Genomic DNA, 23314 nt, shown 5'->3' with positions numbered 1-23314 from the left:
ATTGGCTCTTCTAATTCGTTAGACTTCGCTACCAGCCAGTTAACTACTTTTTTGCGTTTTTAACTCCCTTTTCAATTGAAAACAATTTGCCGAAACCTTGCATTTTTAATTGCAACAAAGTGACCAGTTTCTATTCGCACACACTTTTTTCTCTCATTCATCAACGTATTCAATGACATTTCAAATCATTCAATTAATTCGATACAAAACATACCCGACTGACGTCGGACGAATTGCTCTCAAACATCAGGCTGAGGGGGTGTCAATAACTTCAACCAGGGGCCTATAATGATGTTATAACATTTGCAGTAAAAAATGAAACCAAAATTTGAAGCCTATAATGCACACTGCGCATTTGGCATTTAGTAATAAACTGCTGCCAATTAGTTTAACTGGTTAAGTTTCTGAGAGAGCTAACAGAATAGATCACGCACAATAAGAAGTCAAGCTTCAATAAGTCACAAATTGCCAAATGTCAGACGGGAAATTGATCAACAAATAGCGATAGGACCACCGGCGACAAAGACCAACAGGACCCAAATAATTTCTGCAAATTTGTTTGAGAGCAATTTATAGCACGACCTGTTTCCTTTCTATAATGCAACTGAATCAACGTCATAATGAGCAACGTTAAAATTGGTTTTTATAACAGATAAATTTGAGATGCAACGGAAACAAATCTCAAAATTACACTATAGTCTAGATTACAAATCTCAGCTGATAACAAGCAGAAAATAACGTCACACTTTCTTCGGATTGAACGCCAACTGTATGATTAAACTCATCATAATTTGCTCTTTGATGTCGATGTGGTCTCTGTGGATTCTGACGTTGAAGCAGTTAGAAGGTTTCCAACACTGAATACATTTGTTGGGTCAACTTGTTTTTTGATTGCCTTGAACATTTCAACTCCCACATCGCCATTGGATTTCTTCAGCCATCTCTCCCGTAATTTGCCAACTAAATACAAACAATCGCCTAATTTTCAAGGAATTGCCCTTCAACGAGTAACGGGGTTCATTTTTCCCCCTAAGTTTTAGAAAGTGTTCTCATTCGGTATGCAGTTTAGCGTCAGTTATATTCTAAACCTATACCTAATTCGGCTTCCAAACTGAAGGCCATTAGGCTTAACACCAAAATCAGATAGCAAATGCTCTAAAGAACTTTGATAACCTAATGCACTATAACTTAATGACCGAGCTTTAACGGTTCATCCCGTTTCTTTTGATTGTACTCTTTTGCTCTTGACCGTATTCGACATTTTGCTTGGGATCTTTTACTTTTCTAGGATGTTTACAGTCTTCGCTCATTCTGCTCAAGGCGATTTTAAGCAGCAATGACTCAGCAAATCGATCTAAATTCTACAGACGTAATAGTGAAAACAGAACCGGGGGGCTGATGGCGGGAGGGGAAGTCAAACTTAGGATTAAGAACGGTCATTCACGCCATGAAATTGTCTCCTCAAAACAGTTTTGGTGAATTGCATTCTTCGAGTAGTAAGGCTTAGGGCTCTAAGAGAACTTAATGCGTTCCAAGCGCTACCTGTTTATCTCGTTTTTGAGACGGAAAAGTCAAGTGGGTAAGACCAAAAAATTGGTCAAGCAAAAAAATTGCATTGAAAAGACCACAAGACTAATATCATTGCTGCAAACTTTGTTTGAGAGCAATTAGACAGAACCAACTAACATAACCGACTAACGTCGGGCGAATTGCTCTCAAACGACCGGCGAGCGGTTGGCTTCGTCAGTAGCTAGCCACGGGGGGGGGGGGGGATGCACCGGGGGCTGATGGGGGGCAACACTGGGTTGGGGGGGGGGGGTAACAGCGCGGTGGGGGTGGAGGTAATAGTGGGGGTCGGGGTCAACAGGGTCTCAACCTCTAAGAACCGCCCTTCACCATAAGTATAAGTCTCCAAAACAGTTTGAGCTGAAACAGAGCTGAAAGGCTCTAAGAGCACTTAATGCCTGCTGTGCGCTACCTGTTTATCCCGTTTTTGAGGACGAAAAGTCAAAAGCGTCAGGCGAAAAATCGGTCAAGCGAAAAATCACATCAAAAAAAGACCGACAGGACTAATATAATTGCTACAAACTTCGTTTGAGAGCAATTAATAACGTCAAGAAAATTGCTCTCAAATTACCGGCGAGGTCCGGCTTAGTGAGGCTAGGGTGAGCGCGGCGGGGAGGGGGCTTGTGCACCGGGGGGACAACTGATGGGGCAACAGGGGTGGGTCTTCGGCTTCACGGGGCCAAGTCTTTACGGCCTGAACGATGTACAGGGGTGGGGAAGGTGTGAAGTAAAGGGGCTGATGCGAGAGAGGGGTGAGTGTGTGGAGGTCACACTCCCCCATGGCCCTTCACAACCGTCCTCCAAGAACCGCCCTTCACAACATGAGTATACGACTGCAAAACAGCTTCTTTTAATCACATACCTGGATACTAGATAGCCAAAAGGCTCTATGAGAACTTGATGCCCTGTGGGTGGTACCTGTTTATCCCGGTTTTGAGGATGAAAGGTCAAATGGGTCAGATGAATAATCGGTCAAGCGAAAAATCGCATTAACAAAAAAAATACAGGACAAATATACGAGCTACAAACTTTGTTTAAGAGCAACTAAAAAAATCATAAAAAGGGATAAACTCGTAAATCATTCATTCCAGTTGCCTGAAAAAATCAATTTTTAATTAATTCTCGTTTGAAAAACAAGGGAAAACTAGCGATTAAATCTATTTGACATTTCTTCTTTGATTAATTTATTGTCTTCTAAGCAACCGCATTTTGAAACTTTCTAAAAAAATGGCAACTTCAAATCTTTGGCAACTTTTTTAAAATTTCTGCGCTGATCACGCTATCGCCGCTATCACGTAATCCGGGTTCACGTTGGAACTTTCTGTGCACCGAGCATTACTAGGCGAACCCTCTTGCTGGTTAACAGTTCATTCCCTAAGGATATAGAAAGTTGCAGTTACAAGAATTAAATGTTTGCATGGCATTGCACCAATAGACCAGACTTCTCATGGAATAATTCAGTTGAAGTATTCTAAGAGGTACGAACGCAATTTGTCGCTTCTTATGACAATTAGTTCTTTTGCTCAAAAGTCATTTAACAATTACAGAGCTGAACATTTGAATCACCTGCATCAGTATCAATTAAACAAACATGGAATATTGCTCAACGAAAAGTTCAACATTTTCTACAAGGCGTTCTAATCTTATTGATTCTTCTTTGGGTAGATGAGTGGCAACTATTATTATCATGTTATAAGCCTCTATCATAGTTGCCTCAAAAGTTGAAAGCTATTCAAATCAAGGGAAAAAATAGCGGTCATCACTTGAAGAAAAACAACCCCAGCCATCATTTTGAACTACGTTCAAAGCTGCGTGAGACACTTCGTCTAACAGCAGTAGCGGGAATGTTATGTACAGCTTTGTTTCGCTAACAAGGTCGAGACCCAATTTTAAAAAGCGGCCTATTACCTCCGTGATGATGTGAAAGTGAGCCTCCATTGTCGAGAATCTCCTCCCTGGCAGCTGTTTCAATGTCGTCATAGAGAGCGAGGGGGTCTTTGAGGCCTCTGCCGTTGAAGCCAAAGTATATGTAGATACACGCACCCACATCATAGATCTGTGTCACTCTAGAATAAAAGGCAGAAATAGAACAAATCAAAGTGATAGAACCATTGAAACGCAACAAACTAATCGCAAAACACGGGTTGGAACTGATTGACCTCTGAGTTTACTTTTGCTGCCATCAATTAGTTCGCACAATTGAGTACAGAGGCATTAAGATCTAGACGAAAGCCATTTAGATTACGCAAAAATAAGTCAACCAAAAAAAGAAACCACACGAATATCGGGGTAATTTGAAAAGAGCGGAAAGAGCACTAAAATTACCAAAAACAGCCTATCTAATAGCTAAAAACCGATCGATGGCATTTCAGAAAAGCTGTTACAGAAAAGTATACACAAAATAAAGGACACATTGATGATGATAAACAATTTGCGCCATCGGTAACTCTCTTACAACAAACATAGCCGGCAGACTGCCGGAATAGCTGCCAAAGAATAGACTTATGTGCCATTTAAGAGAGATAGAAACAGATAGAGATATAAGTTGAAAGGTGACGTTCAACTTTGCCGACGTAATACTATGCCGATTATAAGAGTGCCGAAAATTTATTCATTTTTTCTCCCGATAAATTTCTAAACCAATCAAATCACTTTAACTGAAATGAGCGCAAAATTTCTGAACCAATCACAATAAAGTTGTGAGATTTTGGATTTTATTATTTATCAGGACAAGATAATTGGAGGGAGAAATATTTAAAACAAACAATGATAATTGCGGGCCACGGCCATGCCTCAGCGGCCCGTGGGACTTGATATGAATCTATCACAACCGAACACTGACCAGCGTGCCCTGGTTGCTTTGAAAACAACAGTCGGTTAGCATTTAATTGATAATTAATTGGCAATAGCAGTTTCGAAATTTATCGGGTGAAAAATTGAACAAATTTTCGGCACTCTTATAATCGGCATAGTATTACGTCGGCATAGTTGTACGTAATCAAGTTGAAAAACGTTATCGACGCCGCTCAAAAAGCTATGTAAAAACATTCAGCGATAAATTAGTAAAGCTTGCTAAAATTCATTGCGCTGAAGCCTTTTCATTAGGGACCTTTATTACACATATGGGTTGGGGCTAGGGGTATTAGCCGACACACAAATTAGGAGACACGCCAATTGGCCGACAGATTTCATCAAGATGACGTGAAAAAGACAGAAATCGAAACTGTGTAATTTAAGTAGTGTTATTAGAAGCGTCGCATTAATTATGTTCGGCCGTAATAATTTGTTCGGTTGTGATAGATTCATATCAAGTCCCATGGGCCGCTGAGGCATGACCAAATTAGCTAGCAGTAATAGCTAATTAATGTTTGTTTTACAACTAAGGGACGTTACTTTTACCGCTTAATGCGGGGGGTAATTATCGCGAACTGTGGTTTTCGAGTAGTTATATTTGCTCAGTGTCGGCTAATCTGTATGTCAGCCAATTGACCGGTCGCGATATGAGTTAAATTACTTCGCAGCTATAATAAAGAATTTGTCCTGATAGCAAGTAAGAACATCGCTTGCACTAAATTAGTTACAACGGGCAATTGTCATTCGTTGATTCCGAATGCTTATCTTGCAGCAATCTTAAGTTGATTCGGAAATAACCTGCAAGAGACGTAAGGCGTGAATCTGATTCCCTTAATCTTGCACTCCAATTTGATTCTTTCTTTGACATTTCTGCAAAGGTCAGCCACTCTGTTCCAGGGACAGGATGTCTCCATAGACTCTGCCCATATATGGTAGTCCAGACAAACGTCTCTCAGGTACGCAATCAGAAAGGTCAACAGGTATCCTCTCTGGCCACTCTCTTCGCCGGCAAAAATAGCCCTATAAACAGATACCTTGTTTTGTTTTAACTAAAGAACAGGAAACCTAATCTCTCACAAAAAACAACACCTGAATTCCAAAGACCTATTAAAATATAATTACCATGCCAATGGAAGGGTAGGGTAAACGGACCCTACTCACCCTACACTTTTCAATGATTTTTTAAAATCAAAAACAATTGACTTGGTGACACTTTGCAGAATTTTGAAAGCAAAATAGTCCCATAAAAGCAGTCTTAGTTGGTGACATTTTTCGGAATACTGGATCTTTTGAACAAACATTGTCTTGTTGATCCATGACTATTGCTAGAACCACTCATTAGCTCTAGAACATTTGATAGTTTGATATTAGCCTACTTCTTACCAACTCATTATACACATCAATGAGATGAACTTTTGATGGAAACTCAAACAATACTTTTCATTCTGAGTCAGCCTGCCTTTACATGGAACCAAAGTAAAGACATTCAAACGGCGAATTTTCGATAACATAGCCGGCAGATTGCCGGAATAGCTGCGAAAGAATAGACCTGCGTGCCGTATAATAGAGATAGAAACAGATTCAGCTCCAAATTGAAAAAAAATCGACGCCGCTCAAAAAACTAGGTAAAAAACATTATTCAGCGATAAATTAATAAAGCTTGTTAACATTCATTCCGCAGAAGCCTCTTATTAGGGACCTTTACTGCACAAATGAGTTGCTTTGACCTTAAACAAATTCAAATTAAACTTAAGTTTTAAAGTGCAAAAGTCATTTTATTGAGTGAGGTAAGTCACGTATGATCAAAATTTAATCACGCAAATAACCTAAAAACTTTTGCTAAAGCGAGTGAGAAATGACGTCACGCGCGCAAATGCCGTTAGTGAGAGGAAGAAGTCATTCAGAAAATTTGACTTTTTCAGCTTTGCTGTGTGAACAAATGTAAAACGAAAAAAAGGCGTCAGACGACGAAACAAAAAAACATAGCAGGACAAGTCCTGACGTACAATTCAAAGAATTTTCATTGACTAAACAGAAAACTAGACCTAGAAAGGACTATGAATGGATTGGAAAAACCATTTAGAAAAAAATCCGATCCAAAAAATCGAAAAAACAGTAAAAATCAAAGTGAAATTGCCGCATGTGAACAAAAAACCACTAGCGAGAAAGCGAATTTTTGTTCAAACACCGTTTTCTCACTCTACTTTAAATTTAGAGCGAAAAAATTTCACGTCGCAAAACCACTCGCTTTTTCGCTCCACTTCCTGTTTCGGCGTGACCAAAATCACCACTCCAATTTGACTTCAAAAATCATGAAAATGTGTGAACAGATCTTTAAAAAAAAGACAGCGCCCCAATACAATTCAAATTCTTTGAATTGTAAAAAAACCAAGAGCACCGCAATATAGCTTCGCTCAGCTTACAGCTTCGCAGCTATAATAAAAGACATAGCTTTCCCCTAGCATGTAACTTTACCAGACAACTAACCCATATTTTTCAGACATAGCTCGGATCTTCTTCTCATGAACCAACACATCCTGTAAACAGGCCAAAATTACCAAATGTTGGTTAATTCAGAATTTGTGAAAAATAGGCTTTAACTTACCTCTTTGTCACCCTCAAACAGCAATGTGCAAAGAGTCATCTCATTTTCATTGAAAGATTTCCACTGAAACAAACAAAATTATTGTGATCAGATGTTCATAAAAGCAGAGCGCAAAAATCTTTCAATACATTTGAGGAACTTTAATTTTTCTAATCTCTTTTCCAAGATTGGCAATTAAAAGCTTAATAAACATCAGCAATTTTGTACACTTATGTAGACAATGTCAATTATAATCCAAACTTGAAGACAGTCAAAGACACATTGACGATACGAATATTTGATACTGTTCGCTCAAAAGATACGAAAAACTGAAAGAGCAAATAATCACCATACATCAATCATGGTAGGGTGTTTATGGTAGGTGGTGACTCACCTTGAGGACATACCACTTGTTGATGAAGTCTTTGAGAGATGCAAAGGCTGATGCCACTGGTTGTTTTAGAGACATTCCAAATCGGAATTGCTCATTGTCCACCAATCTGATGGACGAAGGCGCACACCTCTTGAAACACAGCCAACACATACCACACTCTTCAATTTCATAATTATACATACGTTCAACTTTTTGACGTATTATTGCAAACGTTAAACATCATAAACAATTGGAGAACAGTAAGCCAAGACCTGGAACCAAGTGAGCAATAGCAGGGCGTAATAGCAAATGAGAAAAGTTGAGAACGAGATTTGGGATTGTTGAAGTTTTTCACAACAATTCTTGGATTCACAGAAAAAAAACTAATGAACTTTCAGCCAGAAACAATTAAATTAAGAGTTGGGGGCAATAACCTGCGTCAAATTATTTAATTATGCTCAATTCCATAATTTGACAAGCAATACATTTCCCTTTTTATCAAGCTGCTTAGAACGTCATTTTTGGCTTTAAATCGTCTCCATCTGCAAGATAACCAATAACGAATGGATACTTACATTTCTAGCAACATCTCTCATGAACTTGACACCATCTTCGAAGTTCCTAAAGAGAAGCGCCCCGTACTTTTTGCACTGAGGCAGGGGCCTGATTTTGAGGGTGACCTCTGTCACTATGCCCAGGGTTCCCTCGGAGCCAAGCACAAAGTGATGAATGTCTGGACCAACTGATGATCGAGGCGCCTACAATTACAACAGAGCTGTCACAACTCATAGTTATAACTTATATAGTTTTAACTTTATCCAGGTGAAATGACAGAACTGAATGACTTGTATCCAGTAGTATGACAGCACTAAGATTTTTATCACTGAAGATAACGTCAACTGTCGTGGCGTGATAGCCGAGAGGCAAGGTGTGTGATTCACACGCCAATGATTGCGAGTTCAATCCCCTGCCTCCGCGAAGCTGTCTGTGTAAGGATGAGCTCTTCCTTAACCATAGTTTCAAGTTGACCATAGCCTGACCAATGTTGGCTGCAATGATGAGTTTCAGACGCAAAAAAAGTGGCCATCGTCACCAAAAAAAGAGAGCAATGATGCTCATAAAAAGAACAGTCTGAAATGTGGGGAATAATAAGAACAAGGGCAGCTGAGAACAGGCCGCTGTGGCCTAATGCTGTTCCGCTGCGATTACGCAGGAACAAATTATTATTATTATATTATTATTATTAATTTGCATTAATGCATCACCTGCCTATCAATAGACAAACCTAAGGGTAATTTGACGAAACCCTCAGTATTTCAGTACTAGCGCAAATTTTACTCGTTCTGTTGCTATCTTTAAAGGATAAAAAAAATCATGTATGCTGGTAAATTAATATCCAATTATTTTTAGAGGTACGTTATTTTTGTGTCATATCATTTAAGACTGCTAGCAAAACTCTCAATAACTAGCAGGCCCGCAAAATCATCACAAGAAAATCAATTAAAAGAACAGGTTTAAAATTGAGATTTTTTTCGTACCAGCTCAGGCTGTAAGCCATGACCCTCGTTCAACAGCCAGAGGTATTACGTTACTTTACCGATGTGTTTGGTTTAGTATATTACCCCAAGTAACACCAATTTTTTGATCGAAGACTTAATTGGCTTTGCTATCTTGCATATTTAAGTACCGCTAAGACTTGTACAGATAACGAACTTCTACATGTTCGCAGAGCGCAACTCATATAATACATTAATTTACATGTTTCAGGTGCGGTAAAATATCCGAAGTTGAGGAGCTATAACATGCAAAAAAGAAAAGAAAGAAAGCAAAAAGGGTACAAGAGAAAGAAAGAAAAAACGTGAGAAAAGAAAGTGAGAAAACAAAGTGAGAAAAGAAGGTGAGAAAAGAAAGTGAAAAAACAAAGAGAGAAAAGAAAGTGAGAAGAAAGTGAGAAAACAAAGAGAGAAAAGAAAGTGAGAAAAGAAAGTGAGAAAACAAAGTGAGAAACGAAAGTGAGAAGAAAACGACGAAAAGAAAGTGAAGAGAATGAGGAAAAGAAAGTGAAGAAATGAGAGAAAAAAGAAAGTGAGAAAAGAAAGGAAAAGTGAGAAGACAGAGTGAGAAAACAAAGCGAGAAAACACAGTGAGAGAACAAAGTGAGAAATGAAAATGAGAAAAGAAAGTGAGAAAAGAAAGCGAGAAAAGAAAGTGAGAAACGAAAACGAAAAGAAAGTGAAAAAAGTGAGAAAAGAAACTAAAAAAAGTGAGAAAAGAAAGTGAGAAAAGAAAGTGAGAAAAGAAGGTGAGAAAAGAAAGTGAGAAAAGAAAGTAAGAAAGGAAAGTGAGAAAAGAAGATGAGAAAACAAAGTGAGAAACGAAAGTGAGAAGTAAACGACGAAAAGAAAGTGAAGAGAATGAGGAAAAGAAAGTGAAGAAATGAGAGAGAAAAGAAAGTGAGAAAAGGAAGGAAAAAGTGAGAAGACACAGTGAGAAAACAAAGCGAGAAGACACAGTGAGAGAACAAAGTGAGAAATGAAAATGAGAAAAGAAAGTGAGAAAAGAAAGCGAGAAAAGAAGATGAGAAAAGAACGTGAGAAAAGAAAGTGAAAAAAAGGAAGGGAAATTGAGAAGACAACGTGAGAAAAGAAAGTGAGAAAAGAAAGCGAGAACAGAAAGCGAGAAAAGAAAGTGAGAACAGAAAGCGAGAAAAGAAAGTGAGAAAAGAAAGCGAGAAATGAAAGCGAAAAAAGAAAGTGAGAAAAGAAAGTGAGAAAAGAAAGTGAGAAACGAATGTGAGAAAAGAAAGTGATAAAAAAGTGAAAAAAGAGAGGAGGAAAAAGTGCGAAGACAAGGTGAGAAAAGAAAGTGAGAAAAGAAAGTGAAAAGAAAGTGAGAAAAGAAATTGAGAAAAGAAATTGAGAAAAGAAAGTGAGAAAAGAAAGTGACAAAAGAAAGTGAGAAACAAAAGTGAGAAAAGAAAGTAAGAAAAGAAATTGAGAAAAGAAAGTGAAAAAAGAAAGGAAGGAAAAGTGAGAAGACGAAGTGAGAAAACAAAGAGAAAAGAAAGTGAGAAAACAAAAGAAAGTGAAAAGAAAACGACGAAAAGAAAGTGAAGAAAAGAGAATGAGGAAAAGAAGTGAGAAAATGAAAGAGAAAAGGAAGTGAGAAAAGTGAGAAAAGAAAGGAAAAAAATGAGAAGACAGAGTGAGAAAACAAAGCGAGAAAACACAGTGAGAAAACAAAGAGAAATGAAAATGAGAAAAGAAAGTGAGAAAAGCGAGAAAAGAAAAGGAGAAACGAAAACGAAAAGAAAGTGAAAAAAGAGAGAAAAGAAAATGAAAAGAAAGTGAGAAAAGAAAGTGAGAAAAGAACGTGAGAAAAGAAAGTGAGAAAAGAAAGTAAGAAAGGAAAGTGAGAAAAGAAGATGAGAAAAGAACGTGAGAAAAGAAAGTGAAAAAAAGGAAGGGAAAGTGAGAAGACAACGTGAGAAAAGAAAGCGAGAACAGAAAGCGAGAAAAGAAAGTGAGAAAAGAAAGTGAGAAAAGAAAGCGAGAAAAGAAAGTGAGAAATGAAAGCGAAAAAAGAAAGTGAGAAAAGAAATTGAGAAAAGAAAGTGAAAAAAGAAAGGAAGGAAAAGTGAGAAGACGAAGTGAGAAAACAAAGAGAAAAGAAAGTGAGAAAACAAAAGAAAGTGAAAAGAAAACGACGAAAAGAAAGTGAAGAAAAGAGAATGAGGAAAAAAATTGAGAAAATGAAAGAGAAAAGGAAGTGAGAAAAGTGAGAAAAGAAAGGAAAAAAATGAGAAGACAGAGTGAGAAAACAAAGCGAGAAAACACAGTGAGAAAACAAACAGAAATGAAAATGAGAAAAGAAAGTGAGAAAAAAAGCGAGAAAAGAAAGTGAGAAACGAAAACGAAAAGAAAGTGAAAAAAGAGAAAAGAAAATGAAAAGAAAGTGAGAAAAGAAAGTGAGAAAAGAACGTGAGAAAAGAAAATGAGAAAAGAAAGTGAGAAAAAAAAACGAGAAAAGAAGATGAGAAAAGAACGTGAGAAAAGAAAGTGAAAAAAGGAAGGGAAATTGAGAAGACAACGTGAGAAAAGAAAGTGAGAAAAGAAAGCGAGAACAGAAAGCGAGAAAAGAAAGTGAGAACAGAAAGCGAGAAAAGAAAGTGAGAAAAGAAAGCGAGAAATGAAAGCGAAAAAAGAAAGTGAGAAAAGAAAGTGAGAAAAGAAAGTGAGAAACGAATGTGAGAAAAGAAAGTGATAAAAAATGAAAAAAGAGAGGAAGAAAAAGTGCGAAGACAAGGTGAGAAAAGAAAGTGAGAAAAGAAAGTGAAAAGAAAGTGAGAAAAGAAATTGAGAAAAGAAATTGAGAAAAGAAAGTGAGAAAAGAAAGTGACAAAAGAAAGTGAGCAACAAAAGTGAGAAAAGAAAGTGAGAAAAGAAATTGAGAAAAGAAAGTGAAAAAAGAAAGGAAGGAAAAGTGAGAAGACGAAGTGAGAAAACAAAGAGAAAAGAAAGTGAGAAAACAAAAGAAAGTGAAAAGAAAACGACGAAAAGAAAGTGAAGAAAAGAGAATGAGGAAAAAAAGTGAGAAAATGAAAGAGGAAAGGAAGTGAGAAAAGTGAGAAAAGAAAGGGAAAAAAATGAGAAGACGGTGAGAAAACAAAGCGAGAAAACACAGTGAGAAAACAAAGAGAAATGAAAATGAGAAAAGAAAGTGAGAAAACAAAGAGAAATGAAAATGAGAAAAGAAAGTGAGAAAAAAAAGCGAGAAAAGAAAGTGAGAAACGAAAACGAAAAGAAAGTGAAAAAAGAGAGAAAAGAAAATGAAAAGAAAGTGAGAAAAGAAAGTGAGAAAAGAACGTGAAAAGAAAGTGAGAAAAGAAAGAAAGAAAGGAAAGTGAGAAAAGAAGATGAGAAAAGAACGTGAGAAAAGAAAGTGAAAAAAAGGAAGGGAAAGTGAGAAGACAACGTGAGAAAAGAAAGTGAGAAAAGAAAGCGAGAACAGAAAGCGAGAAAAGAAAGTGAGAAAAGAAAGTGAGAAAAGAAAGCGAGAAAAGAAAGTGAGAAATGAAAGCGAAAAAAGAAAGTGAGAAAAGAAAGTGAGAAAAGAAAGTGAGAAATGAATGTGAGAAAAGAAAGTGAGAAATGAATGTGAGAAAAGAAAGTGATAAAAAAGTGAAAAAAGAGGAAGAAAAAGTGCGAAGACAAGGTGAGAAAAGAAAAAGAGAAAAGAAAGTGAAAAGAAAGTGAGAAAAGAAATTGAGAAAAGAAATTGAGAAAAGAAAGTGAGAAAAGAAAGTGACAAAAGAAAGTGAGAAACAAAAGTGAGAAAAGAAAGTGAGAAAAGAAATTGAGAAAAGAAAGTGAAAAAAGAAAGGAAGAAAAAGTGAGAAGTCAAAGTGAGAAAACAAAGAGAAAAGAAAGTGAGAAAACAAAAGAAAGTGAAAAGAAAACGACGAAAAGAAAGTGAAGAAAAGAGAATGAGGAAAAAAAGTGAAGAAATGAAAGAGAAAAGGAAGTGAGAAAAGTGAGAAAAGAAAGGAAAAAAACTGAGAACACAGAGTGAGAAAACAAAGCGAGAAAACATAGTGAGAAAACAAAGTGAGAAAAAAAGTGAGAGAACAAAGTGAGAAATGAAAATGAGAAAAGAAAGTGAGAAAAAAAAGCGAGAAAAGAAAGTGAGAAACGAAAACGAAAAGAAAGTGAAAAAAGAGAGAAAAGAAAATGAAAAGAAAGTGAGAAAAGAACGTGAGAAAAGAAAGTGAGAAAAGAAAGTAAGAAAGGAAAGTGAGAAAAGAAGATGAGAAAAGAACGTGAGAAAAGAAAGTGAAAAAAAGGAAGGGAAAGTGAGAAGACAACGTGAGAAAAGAAAGTGAGAAAAGAAAGCGAGAACAGAAAGCGAGAAAAGAAAGCGAGAAAAGAAAGTGAGAAAAGAAAGCGAGAAAAGAAAGTGAGAAATGAAAGCGAAAAAAGAAAGTGAGAAAAGAAAGTGAGAAAAGAAAGTGAGAAAAGAAAGTGAGAAATGAATGTGAGAAAAGAAAGTGATAAAAAGTGAAAAAAGAGAGAAGAAAAAGTGCGAAGACAAGGTGAGAAAAGAAAAAGAGAAAAGAAAGTGAAAAGAAAGTGAGAAAAGAAATTGAGAAAAAAAATTGAGAAAAGAAAGTGAGAAAAAAAAGTGACAAAAGAAAGTGAGAAACAAAAGTGAGAAAAGAAAGTGAGAAAAGAAATTGAGAAAAGAAAGTGAAAAAAGAAAGGAAGGAAAAGTGAGAAGACAAAGTGAGAAAACAAAGAGAAAAGAAAGTGAGAAAACAAAAGAAAGTGAAAAGAAAACGACGAAAAGAAAGTGAAGAAAAGAGAATGAGGAAAAAAGTGAAGAAATGAAAGAGAAAAGGAAGTGAGAAAAGTGAGAAAAGAAAGGAAAAAACTGAGAACACAGAGTGAGAAAACAAAGCGAGAAAACACAGTGAGAAAACAAAGTGAGAAAAAAGTGAGAGAACAAAGTGAAAAATGAAAATGAGAAAAGAAAGTGAGAAAAAAAGCGAGAAAAGAAAGTGAGAAACGAAAACGAAAAGAAAGTGAAAAAGTGAGAAAAGAAAGTGAGAACATAACGTGAGAAAAGAAAAAGTGAGAAAATAAAGTGAGAAAGGAAAGAGAGAAAAGAAAGTGAGAAAAGAAAGTGAGAAAAGAAAGTGAGAAAAGATAGTAAAAAAAAAGAAAACGAAAACAAGAAAGGAAGGGAAAGTGAGAAGACAAAATGAGAAGAGAAAGTGAGAACAGAAATTGAGAAAAGAAAGTGAAAAAATAAAGGAAGGAAAAGTGAGAAGACAAAGTGAGAAAACAAAGAGAAAAGAAAGTGAGAAAACAAAAGAAAGTGAAAAGAAAACGACGAAAAGAAAGTGAAGAAAAGAGAATGAGGAAAAAAGTGAAGAAATGAAAGAGAAAAGGAAGTGAGAAAAGTGAGAAAAGAAAGGAAAAAAACTGAGAAGACAGAGTGAGAAAACAAAGCGAGAAAACACAGTGAGAAAACAAAGTGAGAAAAAAAGTAAGAGAACAAAGTGAGAAATGAAAATGAGAAAAGAAAGTGAGAAAAAAAAAGCGAGAAAAGAAAGTGAGAAACGAAAACGAAAAGAAAGTGAAAAAAGTGAGAAAAGAAAGTGAGAAAATAACGTGAGAAAAGAAAGTGAGAAAAGAAAGTGAGAAAGGAAAGTGAGAAAAGAAAGTGAGAAAAGAAAGTGAGAAAAGAAAGTGAGAAAAGAAAGTGAGAAAAGATAGTAAGAAAAGAAAACGAAAACAAGAAAGGAAGGGAAAGTGAGAAGACAAAATGAGAAGAGAAAGTGAGAACAGAAAGCGAGAAAAGAAAGCGAGAAAAGAAAGTGAGAAAAGAAAGTGAGAAAAAAAAGTGAGAAAAGAATGTGAGAGAAGTGACAAAAAAGTGAAAAAAGAGAGGAAGAAAAAGTGAGAAGACAAGGTGAGAAAAGAAAGTGAGAAAAGAAAGTGAGAAAAGAAAGTGAGAAAAGAAAGCGAGAAAAGAAAATGCGAAAAGAAAGTGAGAAAAGAAAGTGACAAAAGAAAGTGAGAAACCAGTATGAAAAGAAAGTGAGAAAAGAAATTGGGAAAAGAAAGTGAGAAGAAAACGACGAAAAGAAAGTGAAAAAAGAGAATGAGGAAAAAAAGTGAAATGAAAGAGAAAAGGAAGTGAGAAAAGTGAGAAAAGAAAGGAAAAACCTGAGAAAACAGTGAGAAAACCAAGTGAGAAAACAAAGTGAGAGAACAAAGTGAGAGAACAAAGTGAGAGAACAAAGTGAGAAAACAAAGTGAGAGAACAAAGTGAGAGAACAAAGTGAGAGAACAAAGTGAGAAAAGAAAGTGAGAAAAGAACGTGAGAAAAGAAAGTGAGAAAATAAGTGAGAAAGGAAAGTGAGAAAAGAAAGTGAGAAAAGAAAGCGAGAAAAGAAAGTGAGAAATGAAAGCGAAAAAAAAGATAGTGAGAAAAGAAATTGAGAAAAGAAAGTGAAAAAAAGAGAGGAAGGAAAAGTGAGAAGACAAAGTGAGAAAACAAAGAGAGAAAAGAAAGTGAGAAGAAAACGACGAAAAGAAAGTGAAGAAAAGAGAATGAGGAAAAAAATGAAATAAAAGAGAAAAGGAAGTGAGAAAAGTGAGAAAAGAAAGGAAAAAACTAAGACAGAATGAGAAAACAAAGCGAGAAAACACAGTGAGAAAACAAAGTGAGAAAACAAAGTGAGAACAAAGTGAGAAAAGAAAGTGAGAAAAGAAAGTGAGAAAAGAACGTGAGAAAAGAGTGAGAGAAGAAAGTGAGAAAGGAAATTGAGAAAAGAAAGTGAGAAAAGATAGTAAGAAAAGAAAGTGAAAAAAAGAAAGGAAGGGAAAGTGAGAAGACAAAGTGAGAAGAGAAAGTGAGAAAAGAAAATGAGAAAAGAAAGTGACAAAAGAAAGCGAGAAAAGAAAGTGAGAAAAGAAATTGGGAAAAGAAAGTGAAAAAAGAAAGGAAGGAAAAGTGAGAAGACGAAGTGAGAAAACAAAGAGAGAAAAGAAAGTGAGAAAACAAAATGAGAAAAGAAAGTGAGAAGAAAACGACGAAAAGAAAGTGAAAAAAGAGAATGAGGAAAAAAAGTGAAATGAAAGAGAAAAGGAAGTGAGAAAAGTGAGAAAAGAAAGGAAAAACCTGAGAAAACAGTGAAAACCAAGTGAGAAAACAAAGTGAGAGAACAAAGTGAGAGAACAAAGTGAGAGAACAAAGTGAGAAAAGAAAGTGAGAAAAGAACGTGAGAAAAGAAAGTGAGAAAATAAGTGAGAAAGGAAAGTGAGAAAAGAAAGTGAGAAAAGAAAGCGAGAAAAGAAAGTGAGAAATGAAAGCGAAAAAAAAGATAGTGAGAAAAGAAATTGAGAAAAGAAAGTGAAAAAAGAAAGGAAGGAAAAGTGAGAAGACAAAGTAAGAAAACAAAGAGAGAAAAGAAAGTGAGAAGAAAACGACGAAAAGAAAGTGAAGAAAAGAGAATGAGGAAAAAAATGAAATAAAAGAGAAAAGGAAGTGAGAAAAGTGAGAAAAGAAAGGAAAAAACTAAGACAGAATGAGAAAACAAAGCGAGAAAACACAGTGAGAAAACAAAGTGAGAAAACAAAGTGAGAACAAAGTGAGAAAAGAAAGTGAGAAAAGAAAGTGAGAAAAGAACGTGAGAAAAGAGTGAGAGAAGAAAGTGAGAAAGGAAATTGAGAAAAGAAAGTGAGAAAAGATAGTAAGAAAAGAAAGTGAAAAAAAGAAAGGAAGGGAAAGTGAGAAGACAAAGTGAGAAGAGAAAGTGAGAAAAGAAAATGAGAAAAGAAAGTGACAAAAGAAAGCGAGAAAAGAAAGTGAGAAAAGAAATTGGGAAAAGAAAGTGAAAAAAGAAAGGAAGGAAAAGTGAGAAGACGAAGTGAGAAAACAAAGAAAAGAAAGTGAGAAAACAAAATAAGAAAAGAAAGTGAGAAGAAAACGACGAAAAGAAAGTGAAAAAAGAGAATGAGGAAAAAAGTGAAATGAAAGAGAAAAGGAAGTGAGAAAAGTGAGAAAAGAAAGGAAAAACCTGAGAAAACAGTGAGAAAACCAAGTGAGAAAACAAAGTGAGAGAACAAAGTGAGAGAACAAAGTGAGAAAAGAAAGTGAGAAAAGAACGTGAGAAAAGAAAGTGAGAAAATAAGTGAGAAAGGAAAGTGAGAAAAGAAAGTGAGAAAAGAAAGCGAGAAAAGAAAGTGAGAAATGAAAGCGAAAAAAAAGATAGTGAGAAAAGAAATTGAGAAAAGAAAGTGAAAAAAGAAAGGAAGGAAAAGTGAGAAGACAAAGTGAGAAAACAAAGAGAGAAAAGAAAGTGAGAAGAAAACGACGAAAAGAAAGTGAAGAAAAGAGAATGAGGAAAAAAATGAAATAAAAGAGAAAAGGAAGTGAGAAAAGTGAGAAAAGAAAGGAAAAAACTAAGACAGAATGAGAAAACAAAGCGAGAAAACACAGTGAGAAAACAAAGTGAGAAAACAAAGTGAGAGAACAAAGTGAGAAAAGAAAGTGGGAAAAGAAAGTGAGAAAAGAAAGTGAGGAAAGAACGTGAGAAAAGAGTGAGAGAAGAAAGTGAGAAAGGAAATTGAGAAAAGAAAGTGAGAAAAGATAGTAAGAAAAGAAAGTGAAAAAAAGAAAGGAAGGGAAAGTGAGAAGACAAAGTGAGAAGAGAAAGTGAGAAAAGAAAATGAGAAAAGAAAGTGACAAAAGAAAGCGAGAAAAGAAAGTGAGAAAAGAAAGTGAGAAATGAAAGCGGAAAAAAGATAGTGAGAAAAGAAAGTGAGAAAAGAAAGTGAGAAACGAATGTGAGAAAAGAAAGTGACAAAAAAGTGAAAGAAAAGAAGGAAAAGTGAGAAGACAAGGTGAGGAAAGAAAGAGAGAGAAGATAGTGAGAAGAGATAGTGCGAAAAAAAAGTGAAAAAAAGAAAGGAAGGGAAAGTGAGAAGACAGTGAGAAAAGAAAGCGAGATCAGAAAGTGAGAAAAGAAAGTGAGAAAAGAAAGTGAGAACAGAAAGCGAGAAAAGAAAGTGAGAAAAGAAAGTGAGAAAAGAAAGTGAGAAAAGAAAGCGAGAAAAGAAAGTGAGAAAAGAAAGCGAAAAAATAAAGCGAAAAAATAAAGTGAGAAACGAATGTGAGAAAAGAAAGTGACAAAAAAGTGAAAAAGGAGAGGAAGGAAAAGTGAGAAGACAAGGTGAGAAAAGAAAGTGAGAAAAGAAAGTGAGAAAAGAAAGTGAGAAAGGAAAGTGAGAAAAGAAAGTGAGAAAAGAAAGTGAGAAAAGAAAGTGAGAAAAGATAGTAAGAAAAGAAAGTGAGAAATGAAAGCAAAAAAAGATAGAAAAGAAAGTGAGAAAAGAAAGTGAGAAACGAATGTGAGAAAAGAAAGTGACAAAAAAGTGAAAGAGAGGAATGAAAAGTGAGAAGACAAGGTGAGAAAGTGAGAAAAGAAAGCGAGAAGAGAAAGTGAGAAAAGAAAGTGAGAAAAGAAAGTGAGAACAGAAAGCGAGAAAAGAAAGTGAGAAAAGAAAGTGAGAAAAGAAAGTGAGAAACGAAAGTGAGAAAAGAAAGTGGGAAAACAAAGTGAGAGAACAAAGTGAGAAAAGAAAGTGAGAAAAGAAAGTGAGAAAAGAAAGTGAGAAAGGAAAGTGAGAAAAGAAAGTGAGAAAAGAAAGTGAGAAAAGATAGTAAGAAAAGAAAGTGAGAAACGAAAGTGAGAAAAGAAAGTGGGAAAACAAAGTGAGAGAACAAAGTGAGAAAAGAAAGTGAGAAAAGAAAGTGAGAAAAGAAAGTGAGAAAGGAAAGTGAGAAAAGAAAGTGAGAAAACAAAGTGAGAAACGAAAGTGAGAAAAGAAAGTGGGAAAACAAAGTGAGAGAACAAAGTGAGAAAAGAAAGTGAGAAAAGAAAGTGAGAAAAGAAAGTGAGAAAGGAAAGTGAGAAAAGAAAGTGAGAAAAGAAAGTGAGAAAAGATAGTAAGAAAAGAAAGTGAGAAATGAAAGCAAAAAAAGATAGAAAAGAAAGTGAGAAAAGAAAGTGAGAAACGAATGTGAGAAAAGAAAGTGACAAAAAAGTGAAAGAGAGGAATGAAAAGTGAGAAGACAAGGTGAGAAAGTGAGAAAAGAAAGCGAGAAGAGAAAGTGAGAAAAGAAAGTGAGAAAAGAAAGTGAGAAAAGAAAGTGAGAAAAGAAAGTGGGAAAACAAAGTGAGAGAACAAAGTGAGAAAAGAAAGTGAGAAAAGAAAGTGAGAAAAGAAAGTGAGAAAGGAAAGTGAGAAAAGAAAGTGAGAAAAGAAAGTGAGAAAAGATAGTAAGAAAAGAAAGTGAGAAATGAAAGCAAAAAAAGATAGAAAAGAAAGTGAGAAAAGAAAGTGAGAAACGAATGTGAGAAAAGAAAGTGACAAAAAAGTGAAAGAGAGGAATGAAAAGTGAGAAGACAAGGTGAGAAAGTGAGAAAAGAAAGCGAGAAGAGAAAGTGAGAAAAGAAAGTGAGAAAAGAAAGTGAGAACAGAAAGCGAGAAAAGAAAGTGAGAAAAGAAAGTGAGAAAAGAAAGTGAGAAAAGAAAGCGAGAAAAGAAAGCGAAAAAATAAAGCGAGAAAAGAAAGTGAGAAAAGAAAGTGAGAAACGAATGTGAGAAAAGAAAGTGACAAAAAAGTGAAAAAAGAGGGGAAGGAAAAGTGAGACGACAAGGTGAGAAAAGAAAGTGAGAAAAGCAAGTGAGAAAAGAAAGTGAGAAAAGAAAGTGAACACAAAGTGAGAAAAGAAAGCGAGAAAAAAATTGAGAAAAGAAAGTGAGAAAAGAAAGTGAGAAACGAATGTGAGAAAAGAAAGTGACAAAAAAGTGAAAGATAGGAAGGAAAAGTGAGAAGACAAGGTGAGAAAAAAAAGTGAGAAAAGAAAGTGAGAAAAGATAGTAAGAAAAGAAAGTGAGAAATGAAAGCAAAAAAAATAGGAAAGAAAGTGAGAAAAGAAAGTGAGAAACGAATGTGAGAAAAGAAAGTGACAAAAAAGTGAAAGAGAGGAAGGAAAAGTGAGAAGACAAGGTGAGAAAGTGAGAAAAGAAAGCGAGAAGAGAAAGTGAGAAAAGAAAGTGAGAAAAGAAAGTGAGAACAGAAAGCGAGAAAAGAAAGTGAGAAAAGAAAGTGAGAAAAGAAAGTGAGAAAAGAAAGTGAGAAAAGAAAGTGAGAAAAGAAAGTGAGAAAAGAAGGCGAAAAAATAAAGTGAGAAAAGAAAGTGAGAACAGAAAGTGAGAAACGAATGTGAGAAAAGAAAGTGACAAAAAAGTGAAAAAAGACGGGAAGGAAAAGTGAGAAGACAAGGTGAGAAAAGAAAGTGAGAAAAGAAAGTGAACACAAAGTGAGAAAAGAAAGCGAGAAAAAAATTGAGAAAAGAAAGTGAGAAAAGAAAGTGAGAAACGAATGTGAGAAAAGAAAGTGACAAAAAAGTGAAAGAGAGGAAGGAAAAGTGAGAAGACAAGGTGAGAAAAGAAAGTGAGAAAAGAAAGTGAGAAAAGATAGTGAGAAGAGATAGTGAGAAAAGAAAGTGAAAAAAAGAAAGGAAGGGAAAGTGAGAAGACAAAGTGAGAAAGCGAGAAGAGAAAGTGAGAAAAGAAAGTGAGAAAGGGAAGTGAGAACAGAAAGCGAGAAAACAAAGTGAGAAAAGAAAGTAAGAAAAGAAAGTGAGAAACGAATGTGAGAAAAGAAATTGAGAAAAGAAAGTGAAAAGAGAAAGGAAGGAAAAGTGAGAAGACAAAGTGAGAAAAGAAAGTGAGAAAAAAAAGTGAAAAAGAAAGTGAGAAAAGAAAGTGAGAAAAGAAAGTGACAAAAGAAAGTGAGAAACGAAAGTGAGAAAAGAAAGTGAGAAAAGAAATTGAGAAAAGAAAGTGAAAAGAGAAAGGAAGGAAAAGTGAGAAGACAAAGTGAGAAAAGAAAGTGAGAAAAGAAAGTGAGAAAAGAAAGTGAGAAAAGATAGTAAGAAAATAAAGTGAAAAAAAGAAAAGAAAGTGAAAAAAAGAAAGGAAGGGAAAGTGAGAAGACAAAGTGAGAAGAGAACGTGAGAACAGAAAGCGAAAAAAGAAAATGAGAAAAGAAAGTGACAAAAAAGCGAAAAAAAGACAGTGAGAAAAGAAAGTGAGAAAAGAAAGTGAGAAACGAATGTGAGAAAAGAAAGTGACAAAAAAGTGAAAGAGAGGAAGGAAAAGTGAGAAGACAAAGTGAGAAAAGAAAGTGAGAAAAGAAAGTGAAAAAGAAAGTGAGAAAAGAAAGCAAGAAAAGAAAGTGAGAAAAGGAAGTGAGAAAAGAAAGTGAGAAAAGAAAGTGAGAAAAGAAATTGAGAAAAGAAAGTGAAAAAGGAAAGGAAGGAAAACTGAGAAGACAAAGTGAGAAAAGAAAGTGAAAAAAGAAAGTGAGAAATGAAAGCGAGAAAAGAAAGTGAGAAAAGAAAGTGAGAAAAGGAAGTGAGAAAAAAAAATGAGGGTACCCGGCACGGATTCGATCCCTTGCCCCTCAGAATAGCAGTCCTCCATCTTACCAACCGCACTATAACGACTACAAACCACCGTTTCTCACAATTGCTTATATCGTATCAATAACATATTTCAGATTGAGAGCATTTGAGATCACACAAAAATCAAAAAGTAAAGCGTGAAAAGATTACTTGAAAGCTAAGATTGTCCTTGATTAGGGCAGAATCTGTAAAACTAAAACTTTGCAGAAAAACACACGTTTACAATAAGAACTTCAAACTTAGTTCGAGAGAATTTAAGAAACACGTAGTACCCAGGACAGTAAATCCTCCCTCTGGGCGAGCATACTTTTAAGCCCACTTAGCCTCGTGGTAACTGCACCTGACTAACAGTCTTTTGTCCCGGGTTCGAGTCTCACCCATCTACTTTGAGCCTTTTAGGTCATTGACCTCTCTCGATATGTTCACTTAAACATGCTACTCAATGCGGCTCTTAAACATGCGCTTCGAGAGGCCCCTTAAACATGCAAAAATTTTGTCCCACTTTAGAGCTCACGCGTTTAATATATAGGAAGGATAACGTCCACTAAACCAATCAGATATGAATTCGTGCACAAAAAGCTCATACGCTTGTGAATTTAAGCACACAAAACCCATGTTCTCGGACACTTAAATGTTTTAAATCTGCACCCTCGTTGGGATCAAGTACTAACTCGATGCCTCAAAAACCGTAGTCGAATATACACTTTCTGTGTTATATACTTGAAAGCGTTGTGTCAAATAATTACATGTCACTTCAACATTCACAATCAAGAAAAAGTACTCAGTACATTTACGTATCAAATGATTACCTGATAATTTTTCTGGAACTTTCCGACTGGTGTGATGATAGTGACGTTCACAATCTAAACAACAATTATCCCTCAATCGAAACCCAATCCAAACTTTACGGCGATTCAATTAAAAATTATTTTCATTAATTCGCTCGTTGTCTCTTGTTATGACTTAAACAAACCGTCCAGTAGTTTCCATAAAAAACATTACGTAGCATCCTCTAAAAGTTTACTTTAAACTTAACATTCACAATCATTTAGAATTCTTCCCTACGTTTCATACTTTACTTAAATGTTTTACTTTACCAGCACTGGAATGCTTTCATAGCTACTGTCCAATCTCTCGCTATGCATCAATATGAATGGCGAAGACAGTGCAAGCTGAACAGAATCGAGGATCAATTTTAAATTTGGCTCATCTGGAGCATCTAGTACGCACGTAATTTATCACTTTTCCGAACAATAACATCGAGTTGCGTAAAAGTGATTTTTAGAAGTCACGAAATTCGACGTCTAAAACATCATATACAAAAGCAATTTCCTCCTGGATCAGAAACTACTGAGTTGAACTAATACTACTCACGAGGTCTTCTATGTTGCCGTAAGTGTTCTTCTTCATTCCTGAGGCCCTGGTGGAAACCCATCCTCCGAGAGTAGAGAATTCAAATGAGTCTGGCTCGTGTCCCACTGTATAACCACGTTTGCGCAGCTATAATAAAGAAAAAAGAGGCTGACTTGCAAGACACAACCGACAACCTGTCTTGCAAAAAATAGTACCAAAAGAAACAACTGATGAAGGATTGATCAAAAGCAACATTCATTTAACTACGAAACCGAGCTACTTTCGCAAAGCGCAAGTTCTGTAAAACTACTTTCCAAAAAAAATTAACTTTAATCGGCTTGCGGTTTCGAAATTTCAAAAGACTTGAATTTCGAAGAATAAAATTTCAAAAAGAATTTAAATTATTGCATACTATCGTAAAACTTCAAGCTTCATTGCCAGTTTACAATATTACAGCTCTACAATGATCTATCTTCTTGGTCTCAAAAATGTGCTATAGTGACATTTTATACAACTTGAGAATAATCAGTTTTTCGGA

At 35.5% G+C, this 23314-nt stretch overlaps 1 protein-coding gene across 2 annotated transcripts in view; it reads right to left on the bottom strand.

Moving 5' to 3' along the window:
- Positions 1–541: 541 nt before the first annotated feature.
- Positions 542–23314, bottom strand: part of LOC142337487 (alkyldihydroxyacetonephosphate synthase, peroxisomal-like) — an 86601-nt gene continuing 63828 nt past the window's right edge. For both annotated transcript variants that reach the window (XM_075386742.1, XM_075386743.1), the window contains exons 7-15: positions 22798–22923; positions 22233–22286; positions 7952–8134; positions 7398–7526; positions 7025–7087; positions 6907–6956; positions 5218–5439; positions 3475–3632; positions 542–960 (exon numbers count right to left, since the gene is read on the bottom strand). In XM_075386742.1, the coding sequence (XP_075242857.1) occupies positions 785–960; positions 3475–3632; positions 5218–5439; positions 6907–6956; positions 7025–7087; positions 7398–7526; positions 7952–8134; positions 22233–22286; positions 22798–22923 (1161 nt within the window). In that variant the 3' untranslated portion in view covers positions 542–784. The remainder of the gene's footprint in view (positions 961–3474; positions 3633–5217; positions 5440–6906; positions 6957–7024; positions 7088–7397; positions 7527–7951; positions 8135–22232; positions 22287–22797; positions 22924–23314) is intronic.

The sequence above is a fragment of the Convolutriloba macropyga genome, chromosome 4 (assembly GCF_964194025.1).
Source record: "Convolutriloba macropyga chromosome 4, txConMacr16.3, whole genome shotgun sequence".
NCBI lineage: Eukaryota > Metazoa > Xenacoelomorpha > Acoela > Convolutidae > Convolutriloba > Convolutriloba macropyga.
Note: the sequence above shows the minus strand (reverse complement) of the source record. Positions and strands in the feature narration are given on the sequence as shown.